The following is a 13,761-nucleotide window of genomic DNA, read 5'->3' as shown; positions in this document are numbered from 1 at the left end:
TGATTCGAAACAAATGAGCATTGAAGCGGCAATGACCTAATATCAAGCGACAGATGGTTGTATAAAACTTCCTATCAAGGTAAGAATTCCCTTTAATGAACCAAGGGGAAGAAATTTTATCTTTAATTTCAGCATACCATTTACCTTTTGACTGAACAATTTCTAGCCAAATATCTTTGAATTTTTCACACAATTTGTGCTTTATTGTAATAAAAAAATCTGAATCTGGAATTGGTACTTGTTTTATAAGATTATTAGGGATTGCTGCAATACATTCTGCCAAGTAATCAACCTCCCTACCCATAGATAGTGGTAGTAGTAGTTTTATTTTTCCAAATGGAAAGGCATAGATATCATACCATAAAGCTATATCATATGAAAAATTATATTATGAAATGAATTAAAGTCATATGAAATGAGATGAGATGATATAGGATGAAACATAATCTCAGTAAAATGGGGGTCATTTTCTGAGACTTTTTCAGTGGACTTTCCAGAGAATCCAGAGAAGTTATGTTCAGCAACTTTGTTTTATTTTCCCACATTTGTACACTTTCACAGATACTAAACAGTAAACCACCGTTATTGCGCATTTAAAACTGAAGAAACACTAAATAGACAAAATAAAACAAATCACACAATTTCACTCCTCGGTTTCCCGCCATAAAGTCCCAGCCGAAGCGTATTACCGAATAGCCGGTAGGTAGCGTATTACCGAATACGCTACGATACCATACCATAGAAAATTTAAAATTTTTTTTTTTTTTCAGTATGGAAATTACAACTTCGTTCCTCGTGGTGCCGGTAAAAGCCTTTCAGATGATTTTTCCTGTTCAGATAAAAGTCACCTGTTCAGATATATAACATAATTATTATGAATCAGCGACAGAACACTGCAAATAATTTCATAGGCTTTTATTTATTTTTGAAGTGAAACTTCTTTATCGGCGTAAGGAGGAAAAAACGTATGTAATGTTTTTCGGTTACGCGCCATCATAATTTCTTCCGTCACGCGCCATGTTTATTTTATTTCTATTTAGTTTGTTATCAACAGATGTCGCTGCTCGTAAATTCAACAATTCCTGAATCGCGGTGACGAGATGTTACACAGTAGATAGAAGTTCTCGTGTTTCCCTTGCCGAGTCATACCTACTTGACAGAAGACTTACTACTTCAGACTTGAAGAAATAACATCATGTAATAAAAATCAAATCCACAAAATTATAATTACTTGTGGTAGGACGTCTTGTGACTCCGCACGGGTAGGTTTTTTAGGTTTTTTCCATAAAGGCTAAATAATCACTAAATAAAACAAATTTACGTACAAACGAAGAGTTTTCTTCATACAATTAATTGGGTGAGCATATTTTATATAGGCTTTTAATGATCATATATATTATCCAATAATAAAAGCTTTTTATTTTTGATTTAATACTATTGTATTAAATCAAAATTTTGATGCAAGAGGCATAGTTGGTCCACTGCGTCATTCAGAAGCCTGCTCCTTCTGGATGTTAGCACGTGCCAGCAATTTCGGTGTGGTTTTCTGTGGCGGCTTCAGTCTCAATATACATTCGCACTATATTCACTGCGGCCGCCGCCGCGCCGTGGCGTTCGGAATATCCCGTTTTCGCGAATGCAAAAAATCCAGAATACCAGGCTTTTTAAAATTGTTTGTGGTTTTTTCTGGCTGTTCCGATGATAAAGCGAGAGTTGAAAATTCTTCAAGAAGATTCCCCAGTTCACGATGCACCATCTCTTTTGCAGACAACATGTGCTCTGGTTGGCGAAAGCCATTTCTGAGTGTTGGGTGCAGATATGTGGATATTTGGGTCACGGTCCTCATTTCGTACGCTAAAAGTAAAGGATAAGACGTCCGGTGCATTCGTATGTAGCGATGCACTGGTGTTCGAATCCCGCAGGCGGGTACCAATTTTTCTAATGAAATACGTACTCAACAAATGTTCACGATTGACTTCCACGGTGAAGGAATAACATCGTGTAATAAAAACCAAACCCGCAAAATTATAATTTGCGTAATCACTGGTGGTAGGACCTCTTGGGAGTCCGCACGGGTAGGTACCACCACCCCGCCTATTTCCGCCGTGAAGCAGTAATGCGTTTCGGTTCGAAGGGTGGGGTAGCCGTTGTAACTATACTGAGACCTTAGAACTTATATCTCGAGGTGGGTGGCGCATTTACGTTGTAGATGTCTATGGGCTCCAGTAACCACTTAACACCAGGTGGGCTATGAGCTCGTCCATCCATCTAAGCAATAAAAAAAAAAAAAAAATGATTCTGAAACACGGTTTTTTTTTATATTTGTAGCTTGTATATTTGATCTGGTAGCACTGGAGTGAACTGTGAATGTAAAGCGTAAAAAACCGGTATTGTTAAATAAAAACCGGTATTTATCGGTATGTATAAAAACCGGTTTTTCTCCGGTTTTCTTCGAACCGGTTTACATCCCTACTACTTATTTCTGCCGTTACGCAGTAATGCGTTTCTGTTTCTGAAGTAGTACATAATGCGTTGTACTGTACTGATACCTTAGAACTCATATCTCAAGGTAGGTGGTGGCATTTACGTTGTAGATGTTTATGAGCTCCGGTAACCCTTTCACACCAGGTGGGTCACTAAGCTCGTCCACCCATCTAAGCAATAAAAAAGGCTGATACTCGTCGCTTCGCCCGCACGATCAATGAAAAGTGTTTATGTAAATTCTGTGGGAATAAGATATTTTTGAGATAAAAGGTAGCTTAAGTCACTCCTGACCAAACAGCAGCAATTTTAAAAAAAATTATGTCAATCCATTGCTTCGTTTCAACGTGAAAGAAGGGCAAACCAGCAGACTTTCTTATAAATTAAAAGTATGGATTTAGGGTTATGCTAGAGAAGAACTTATAATATATCCAAAAGAATATTTTCTTTTTCTATCGGCAATAAACATTGATGTAAACTTCTTACTTGAAATTATCAGCCATAAGTTGACGTCATTGTCAATCTGTTTTATTAGTTACTTGTCAATCTATATAATGTAATCAAAGCAAATTTGACTGTTAATTTTAGCTTATTAAAACCTTATATTCAAAGGTTTTCTCTTATTACAATATAATAAGCTAAAAAAAATATGAAAAAAATGGATAAACATCTTCGCCCTGAAAGGTTTGATATCGACCCGTCAGATAGCTCAAGTACGAGAGCTTAGATACACTGGCGTAAAACTTTCGAAAGCTTCATTTCCGTGCAGAAACCGACCGCTCCAGAAACAGATGCACAGTCGGTTCCTGCGCCAGAGAAATGGGACAACGTAAAGTTTCAACTTTTGGTAAACCATATATCACCAAATATCTACACATATATAAGCGAAGCTACGAACTACGAAGAAGCGATCACAATACTCCAAAAACTGTATGTGAAACCAAAAAAATCTGATTTTTGCTAGACATGTGTTAGCAACAAGGAAACAACGACCAGAAGAAAGTATTGACACATATTTACAAGCTATGAAACTACTTTCTAAAGATTGTGACTTTGTGGCTGTTGATGCAGAAACAAACAAAACGATAGCGTACGTGATGCTTTCTTAAGCGGTATATCATCGCATACAATCAGACAAAGGCTTTTAGAAAACTTAACTCTAACACTTAATCAAGCTTATAAGCAAGCACTCTCTCTAGAACCTCAGAGATCAACTCTCAAACCTTCAAGACTGTGTCTTTAAATGCTATTGCTCCAAAAGAACCAGCATTAGTCTCTTCGAAATCACAAACTGTGCACTACGAGACCTGCCGTTCTGGTAATAATCCTCGACGGCAAAAATGTTTCTTTTGTGGGGGTCAAATACATCCTCGTAAGAACTGTCCTGCATTTGAAAAGACTTGTCAGCTCTGCAACAAGAAGGGATACTTTGCCACTGTTTGCAGAAGCTCTTCTAAATCTACAAATTCTGTGGTAGTAGGTACTGAAGATATTTCCGCTTGTACCACAGCAGCGTCACCTTCGTCATTACTTAAAGCTACTGTACCCGCTGATATTCAAGGAATAAGAGCAGAAGCACTTCTCGACACCGGCAGCTTCGTCAATTTTATAAATGACAACTTTGCAAGACTATGCGGGTTAAAAAGAAAATCCTGCAATCAGACCATTTCTATGGCCTCTCTTAATTATACTTCACAAGTAGAAGGTCAAACTTGGCAAACCCTGAAAATCGAAAATCATAGATATGATAATGTGAATCTTCTTACCGTAAAAAATCTTTGTGCTGATATAATTATCGGCCATGACATCCTCGAAGAACATTCATCGCTAGAGTTCTTTTTCGGTAGGCCAAAACATCCACTTCAAGTATATAACGTAGATGAAGCATCAGTACCAGCTGTACCGCTTTTTGCGAATGTATCTCCGAATTGCAAACCTATTGCTATAAAGTCTTGAAGGCACAACAAAGAGGATAGTGAATTTATTAAAGAAGAAATCAGAAACCTTATAGCAGAGGGTGTGATTGAAGAAAGTAAATCACTGTAGAGGGCCCAAGTACTAATAACAAAAAGCGAAACTCATAAAAAACGCCTTGTAATTGATTACTCTCAGACAATTAATCGTTACACAGAACTCCACGCGTACCCTTTACCAAACATTGAGGACTTAGTTTCGAAAGTGGCAAAGAATACATTTTTCAGCCTAATAGACCTGAAAAACGCGTACCATCAAGTACCTACACTACCCGAAGAAAAAAAATTTACCGCTTTTGAAGCACTGGGAAAATGGTACCAGTTTAGGCGTATTCCTTTTGGAGTAACAAATGGTGTTTCGAGCTTCCAACGAACAATCGATTGGATTATAAGAAAAGAGAAGCTTCAAAACACATATGCGTATCTTGATGATATAACTATTTCTGGCCGTACTCTTGAAGAACACGATCATAACTTAGAAAGTTTTATGAATGCCGCAAAGAAATACGGTTTAACACTGAGTATACAAAAATGCAAATTTTCTCAAAAGTCAATTAATATTCTAGGCTATAATATTCAAAACCACTTAATTAAACCTGACAATGAGCGACTCAAGCCACTGATTAATTTACCTCCACCAAGCGATTTACCGACCTTAAGAAGGACACTCAGCATGTTTGCACATTATTCTAAGTGGAATCCAAAATATTCTGAACGGATTCACTCACTTGCTAATACGACGATTTTTCCACTCACAAGCGAGCAAATTAAATGTTTCGAAGGCCTAAAAAATGATATCGCAAAGTCTTCTATACATGCAATTGATGAAAATATACCTTTTACAGTGGAAACTGACGCTTCCGATCATTCCATTGCAGCAGTACTTACGCAAAATTCTAGACCAGTGGCGTTTTTCTCAAGAATGTTAAATTCAAGCGAACAAAACCATTCCGCCATTGAAAAAGAAGCGTACGCCATTGTGGAATCATTGAAGAAATGGAGACATTTCCTTATTGGTAGACACTTTAAGTTGGTAACTGACCAATGCTCGGTTTCTTTTATGTTTAATATGAAACATTCAAGTAAGATACAGAATGAAAAGATTCAAAGATGGTGACTGGAATTTTCTGCTTTCAAATATGATATTATATACAGACCGGGGAAAGAGAACTATGCTGCTGATGCACTATCCCGAGCTTGTGCTAGTGCTAGAGCTAGTGTAGAAACACGTACTGCAAAACTTTTCTCGCTGCATGAGGCCCTTTGTCATCCAGGGGTAACAAGAATGTTTCACGTGGTTCGCTCTAAAACCTTCCCTATTCTATTGAAGAAGTCAGAACAATGACAAAATCTTGTCGAACCTGCTCTGAAATAAAATCTAGATTCTTCCGAAATACCTTTGATCACCAGAGGAAACTTGTTAAAGCGACGGCTGCTTTTGAACGCCTTAGCATAGATTTTAAAGGACCAGTTCCAACAAACAATAATAACAAATTCATACTTACTGTGATTGACGAATTTTCACGTTTCCCGTTTGCATTCCCATGCTAAGATGTAAGGTCGAAAACAGTGATTAAACATCTTAACAACTTGTTTATGATATTCGGCATGCCTTCTTACGTTCATTCAGATCGCGGAACAGCATTTCTTTCTGCTGAAGTACAGGAATTTTTACATGTTCGAGGTATTGCCACTAGTAGAACTACAGCTTATAACCCTCAAGGTAACGGTCAAGTACAAAAATTGAATTCTACTCTTTGGAGAACGATTCTTTTGGCGCTGAAGAAGAAGAATCTTTCGGTAGAAAATTGGGAGCAAGTATTACCACAAGCCTTAAACTCAATTCGATCATTACTTTGTACAACCATAAATTGCACTCCACATGAAAGAATGTTTAGACACCCACGAAGATCTACTAGCGGCACTTCTGTTCCATCGTAGCTTACAAATTCTGGACAAGTCTTGATGAAGAAATTTAATCGTACAAATAAATATCAGCCATTAGTAGAAGAGGTTGAATTGACACACAGCAATCCTGACTTTTCATACATTCGGCTTCCAGATGGCCGAGAAACAACAGTGTCGAATCGTCATCTAGCACCATTGGGTTCAGAAAGGGTAGATCTGTGAATAGATAATGAACACACTATTGATTAACATAACGACTCAGAACCACTTCCGGAAACAGAAGACCAAAACTTGGATATTCCCTTATCTAATGAAACGAGACCTGTGGTACTTGATAATAGCAGAGAGCTAGATACCGAATTACCATCATCACCATCGCCGGAGCCAACACTTCGTAGATCTGGTCGCGTCCATAAAACACCAGAATTTTTAAAAGATTGTGTTTTAAAATAGTGCGGGAGAATGATGTAAACTTCTTACTTGAAATTATCAGCCATAAGTTGACGTCATTGTCAATCTGTTTTATTAGTTATTTGTCAATCTATATAATGTAATCAAAGCAAATTTTACTGTTAATTTTAGCTTATTAAAACCTTATATTCAAAGGTATTCTCTTATTACAAACATACTGTTCTTTAATTCATAAAACATACTATTCTTTTTAAATACTATTCTTTAATTTTATGTTTAATGATATTTCAATGTTTTTACGTTGAGGCAAGTGCCATGATCATATATAGACCGATAGCGGCGGGTAGAATGGAACAGACAACTTGGAACAGATGTCCATATTTTTTATGAACACTTCTTGAACTCAATTATTTCATACGGAACTTTATTTACCTTTATTTTTAAAATTAAAAACAAAAACCTTTCCATACCGTATGTGTATATTGTCGGGCTGAGTCATTGAATTTAGTGGCAGTACCCAAAATGACTAAAAAGGGTATAGACATAGTATGGACTATGTTTCTTATGCTTCGACAGTGATAGTAGCAAACAAAAAATTATATGTCAAAATGTCAAACTGGCAGATTCCAACGGCCGAATAACTTCACCTCTAAACGAAAGAAAAATAAAAATAAAAACCTACAATTAGAAGTCCAAGGCATTAAGCCATAGCATAAAGTGGAAGAGCAGAGAACATCGGCTAATAGATTGAAAACAGTAAATTTAAGGTGTGTATAATCACGAGCAAAGATATGTGTATTTAATATGTATTCGAGTTATTATAAACGTTAAGTTTGACAATTTACTTTGACCATTTATAGTAGCTAAACTATGTAATGTGAATTATATATACGCCGTTAAATTCGTATACTTTGTCATAAAATTTAAACAGTGATATATTATGAGTAACTTGCAAATTTTTTACACAAAATTTACTCAAAGTTTTTCTTGTGAAAGTTCGATCTAACATCATCTCAAGCACTTGGGTTGTTTTGATTCATTCAAGTTTTCGATACCGACATAAGCATTGGAGATGTCAAGTGTGAGTCATCGCAACTTCTTACCTAATGGACTAATCATACTTAAATTTAATTTCATTGACTAGCTGTTACCATGGCCGAAGTTGAAGAAAAGGTGATAATGACACCTAAATGTAAAACGGCCAATTCCACAACATTGGTAGTTGAAAGGAAAGCTGTAGAACCAGAAGCAAGTGACAAAATACATATAGCTGGTGGTGATCACACTGGTATTATTATCAACAAGCAAGAAACTTATGGTAACTATATTTGACAATGCATGTTTCGGTTTATCATTGTGGTTTAAATATATCCTTATGAAATAATAATATAGAAAAACAGATATTTGAAAACTATTGAATGAGGTTTAAAATTATCACAAGAGGAAAACAGTAGTATTTGTCCTTAATGGTATGTTTAACTTTTGTAAATATTTAATGTGACTGTTTTATTATTTTCAATAAATAAAATAAATACCATTAAAACAACAATTTAAAGTCTTGTAAAAAAATTATTGGAGATAATATTCATAACTGATGCACTAATTCTGATTAATTTAACTATTACGAAATTCAATAAACTTTACTAAAATAAAAACAAAATTGAGTTTTATTAACGCAAATATAATTTATAGGTGGTTATGTGGTACACTACTGTTTTCAAATAAATTTGGCTAGAGGCGATGTCTTTAAATAGAACATTATGTTATACTGTCATGAACTTTATATTAGAAATGTTAAGGCCCAACAAGTGCAGTACAGTGAGTTCATGCAAGTCATGTCTTATATGTTTTAAAGCTTAACTAACAAAAGTAGATATTGAAGTCATAAAGACAATTATTAATTAAATACATGAAATTCAGCTACTAAGGTTTCATTTTAAAACCATTATGATTTTTTTTGTTTTGACGTGTTTTGAGTAATAACATAGTATATCTTATGCTGATTTAAAAAAAGGAACTGATTAGCACCCTTTCTTGGTATAAAGAACAAACTGCAAACAATACTTTTCTTAATTATTAGACAGTACTAAACGTAAAGAAATAAATGGTGATACTTTTATCTTTTTGGTATTTGAACATCTAAATTTTAGTGTACATGTTAATGAAAATAAAATTCAAATCATAGCACCAAAAAGAGATGATTTGAAAAAACACCAAAAGTCTCTCTTGCTATGGTATGTTGCAATGAACAGAGACAGACTTTATTGGAACCTCTGGGTCCAAGGAGGGACTTTGCTTCTCTCTGTATTTTGTACCATATGTTCCATGGGGAATACTCTGAGGTATTCTTTAAGATGATCCCCTTATCTCGTTGTTACCATCGCACTGCCTGCCACCAGAGTAGAGTTCATCCATACTACCTGGAGCTACTGCATTCGTCCACAGTGCATTTTCAGAGATCTTTTTTGCCACGTACCATCTGGCTTTGGAATGAGCTCCCCTCTACAGTGTTCCCTGAGCGCGATGACATGTCCTTTCTTCAAACAAGGCTTGTGGAGAGTACTTAATGATAGACATTGCTGAAGTCCATGGCCGATGGTCACCACGACTGCTCACTATCAGGTGGGCCGTCTGCCTATAAGTAAGAATGTTTGCAATATCAGGGACATATTCATCATTTGCTGTTTATTGCTGTGAAATCCATAAAAATGACATTTTTAAAAGAACAAGTTATTGTACTCTTGTTACCATAAGGTGTTCATGAAAGTTCAAATATGTTGAAAGTTCAACTACGAGTTGGAAATGTACTTTGTCTCATGGCTAACACACCCGATGAACTCATACACTCATTTATAGATACAGGGACTAGGCTCTATCCATTCATAGTAGTAATAGTCACAGTACAGAAAATTATTTTTTTAGAAAATGGCGTTTCCGAACCTTGTCATGCACAATTGGAATTCTATGTTTATTTGGTATCGGGAGCTACTGGAACCCACACACGTGAAGCACGTGCTCTAAGGTTCTGGTTTAAACCTCAGATGACTCCAAACGAAAGGCCTTATGAAGCCCAGGCCTTTTTCAGAGAACTTGTCAGTCCTCAAGATTTTCCTAAAGGTATTGTTTATTAAATGAATCTCTTGTTAATAATATCATTACGTTATAATCAAAATTATCGATAGTTTTTTAATGTACTTACCTCTAACATTTTATTTTTATTATTAAATTATATTATGTCAAAGATTAATTATTTTACAACATGATTTCATAAACAAATCTGTTCTGTGTAATGCGAATAGTAGAGAGTTCTGGTTACACATATACAAGAACCTGCCTGATCTCTGATCAACTAAAGAGGTCAATGTTTTAATTGACAGCACTAAATTATTTTGAATAACTTTTCTTATCATAACTTATCTTTCTAGTTTTCGTAACTCTTCTTTTTTTTAGCCAATCTGTTTATTTTTTTAGCCACTGTTTTTATTTATATTTATTGACTAGTGGGAAAACCAAGAGCTATAACATAATTTTATGAAAACTAAATGCAACCATATATTCAATTCTGGGTTCCATAAATAGTCTGAGAGTCGATTAAAATACAAACAGTGATGATCATTAACTATTTAGATATGTAGTGTGCATATTTTGAATTTGGATTAGAACTTTTAACTAAACTTGATAGGTACTAAACTAACTATGTAAACTAAAACTAAACTAAACTTAAGGTACATTGTACAAAAAAACATTATGAATTAAAATTCTTATTATTTATAATAATATATATATTTTTTTAAATAATTTTGTATTTTTTCGGTTTTCAGATTATGTAGGATACATAAAAAAAATAATGAAATTAATGCAGCACAAATATCAACAACTGAAAATGCTTGAAGTAGAATTAAGACAAGAAGGATATGCATCACCACCGCCAGGTTTGTTCTTTTTTCAATAGGTATTGGTAAAATTAATTGATTTCAAAGTTCATTAAAAAAAAATTATTTCATATATTTTTAAAATTAAATGTATCATAATAAACTTATTTCCTGATAATAGTTTCTGTTTATTATATATAATTTTAAATGCATATTTTAAATATTTATGATAAGTAAACAAGCTATGTTTAATTTTATCATGCAGAAATCAATGGAATATTAACGAGTAAGAGTGTAATATACAACTTTACCAATGGCTGTATGTACCAATTCGTTTTTATATATCGAAATTGCATGGTTTTATTAAATGTTCAATTATCAGTTTATTAGTTTCAATTTATATATATATTTAGTTTTTTTTAATTGTTGTTTTATAGATACAATTGTACATTATTTCGCACTAGTCAAATTAATGTCACTAACATTAAATTTCACGTCTATACATCTAGCTATTTATAAAATATCACTCTATTTTCAAAATTGAATTAACTTTCTGAAATTCTTCTTCTCATTCTTAGTGCCTATTAGATGTTTAGAAGCTATTTTTTGCAAAAAAAATATTGTATTATTTAATAATTTTACAATATTGCAAAAGTGAGATAAAGTCATATAATTGTGTCGTATTTTGTTATAAAATATATATAAATTGGTAAGTCTGTATATACATGTTAGAAAATCTTTAGATATTAGGAAATTATTAAATTCGGTAACTGATCCAGACGTACATTTGATTATTTTGCAAATACCTACTAAGGGTATATATAACGGGGGACATGAACATTAAATTTAATATCCGTATAGTTTTCAATTTAAAAGATCGTTTAAAATCTATGTACTAAAATTAATATTCAACAAAAATTCATTTGATTATTTTGCAAATGCTTAAACTAAGGGTAGGTATATGTGACGGGTGACATAAACATTCAATCTAATATCCGTATAGTTTTCAATTTAAAAGATCGTTTAAAATCTATGTACTAAACTTAATTTTTTTACTGGTGGTAGGACCTCTTGTGAGTCGCGCGGGTAGGTACCACCACCCTGCCTATTTCTGCCGTGAAGCAGTAATGCGTTTCGGTCTGAAGGGTAGGGCAGTCGTTGTAACTATACTGAGATATTTGAACTTATATTTCAAGGTGGGTGGCGCATTTACGTTGTAGATGTCTATGGGCTCCAGTAACCACTTAACACCAGGTGGGCTGTGAGCTCGACCATCCATCTAGGCAATAAATACATATATATATATATTCAACAACAATGTTTCAATAAAGCCAGTGAAACATTCACTGGCCTGGCTACTGCCGAACACGACCTGACATGGCGCGTCGCAAATGGAATGACAAACATGTAGAATCGTTAATATAAAAAAATCAAAACTAGGCAATTATTTTATCAAATAGAACGCAATAGCTTAGCCGATCAGTCAGCTAATCAGTGGCGTAGCGAGCTTAACTCGCGCCCGGGGCACAGTACCTTTTCAGCGTCCATATTTAGACTATTAGTGTTCCTTTTTTTTGTTTCATTTACGAATTAAAATTTATTATATTATACTGGCAATAAATTTAAAATATATTTTCCAGTTTGCGATTATAATAAAAATAAAAATTATCCAGCAATTTTTAGTTTTGAGGACCATTTGGCGCCCCTTTGTGAGTAGCGCCGGGGCATGATGCCCCCGTGCCCACCCCTCGCTACGCCACTGCTTCTAGTGTGGTAGTTTACAATTATCATTAGAAGTCCCTCAACTGAAATCCATTTAACCATGATAATACTTCTTTACTGCAACACTTTTTTTATTTATCTGCGGTAGGCAGGGGCTTGGCTCTGCCCCTCGCATTGCTGAAGTCCATGGGCGATGGTAACCACTCACCATCAGGTGGGCCGTACGCCCGTCTGCCTACAAGGGCAATAAAAAAAAAATCGAATTTGAAAACTTCATTTTTTTTTTATCGAATCATCATTGCACAGAACTCAAGCGTGTTGCTATTTGAACTAATATTTAACACGAAATATAATAAGATTTGAATTTTGATCTAACTCATGAAACGCTGTTGGCTATGCTGTTGGCACTACGGAACGTTTTTGATATTTTACTATGTTTTTTACTGCTAAAGTAAATTTCAAAAATAGATCAAGCATGTATGTATGTATGTACTGCGCTGTAAAAAAAGCTGAACAAATTGAAAACGAAATTTTATTTGGTCGAGTTTTTCTTACCTTTCATTAATTTTCAGCATACATCGATGACAGTATCATAAATCAAACACCACTAATATCAGAACAAAGAGTGCTGGATATGATAGAAAACGCATATCCCAACCCCTTATCTGTGGATGATTTTGTCTCGTAAGTTTTGCATTTAATATATATATTAAATAATTTTTGATACATAGTTTTGTTGATGTCTATACGATATGAAGAAAAGTCTGATCCATTTAACCTTTACAAAAAACGATCTAATACTATGTATATCTATTGAATCCAGTTTTGACTGATGCTTTTTAAGGTCTCATGAAAAATAAACAATAGTTTAAAAAAACTAACAAAATACGCTTTTCAGGATATTATCAAAATGACCCTTCTACTCATATCTGTTCATAAAATATTTATAACTATGTACTGATACCATGCACCCCACGGTTTTTTTACAATAAAATCATTTTTTCTTACACTATTTTTAATTCAAGCTTATTAAAATTTATTTTCTATTTTTTAGTTGGATTTTCTATGAAAGCGTATTTTGTTAGTTTTTTTAAACTATTATTTATTTTTCATTTTTTAATTGAATTTCATTTTTTTCAACATTTTTTTTCAATTTTTTTTAAAATATTGAATTGTCTTCGGTCCTTAATAAGTACACCAAATTTCGAGTTAATCCGACGTTTTGAAGGGAGTCAAAATCATGTTCAAAGATTCCGTTACAAACATACATACGTCTGAAACTAATAAAAACGTATTAAAAACGAAGTATGTAGGTATAGTAATGAACACAATTGTTGTTCTTCGAGAATGCGGTGCGTCACGATAACTCTCTTATCGTGGCCGTCTCGAACTAC

The 13,761-nt window shown here is 34.1% G+C and overlaps 1 protein-coding gene across 2 annotated transcripts in view; it reads left to right on the top strand.

Annotated features, from left to right (window-relative positions):
- Nucleotides 1-7,386: 7,386 nt before the first annotated feature.
- The window catches only part of LOC114239825 (uncharacterized), a 33,241-nt gene continuing 26,866 nt past the window's right edge, over nucleotides 7,387-13,761 (top strand). The window contains exons 1-6 of one of the 2 annotated variants that reach the window (XM_089729758.1): nucleotides 7,399-7,540; nucleotides 7,918-8,091; nucleotides 9,696-9,890; nucleotides 10,595-10,705; nucleotides 10,911-10,964; nucleotides 12,940-13,051. In XM_089729758.1, coding sequence (XP_089585884.1) covers nucleotides 7,926-8,091; nucleotides 9,696-9,890; nucleotides 10,595-10,705; nucleotides 10,911-10,964; nucleotides 12,940-13,051 — 638 coding nt within the window. In that variant the 5' untranslated portion in view covers nucleotides 7,399-7,540; nucleotides 7,918-7,925. Of the gene's footprint in view, nucleotides 7,541-7,917; nucleotides 8,092-9,695; nucleotides 9,891-10,594; nucleotides 10,706-10,910; nucleotides 10,965-12,939; nucleotides 13,052-13,761 lie in introns of both variants that reach the window. The other variant, XM_089729759.1, reaches the window with a different exon arrangement.

Source organism: Bombyx mandarina, chromosome 09, assembly GCF_030267445.1.
Source record: "Bombyx mandarina strain Sakado chromosome 09, ASM3026744v2".
In the NCBI taxonomy this organism is placed as follows: Eukaryota; Metazoa; Arthropoda; class Insecta; order Lepidoptera; family Bombycidae; genus Bombyx; species Bombyx mandarina.
Note: the sequence above shows the minus strand (reverse complement) of the source record. Positions and strands in the feature narration are given on the sequence as shown.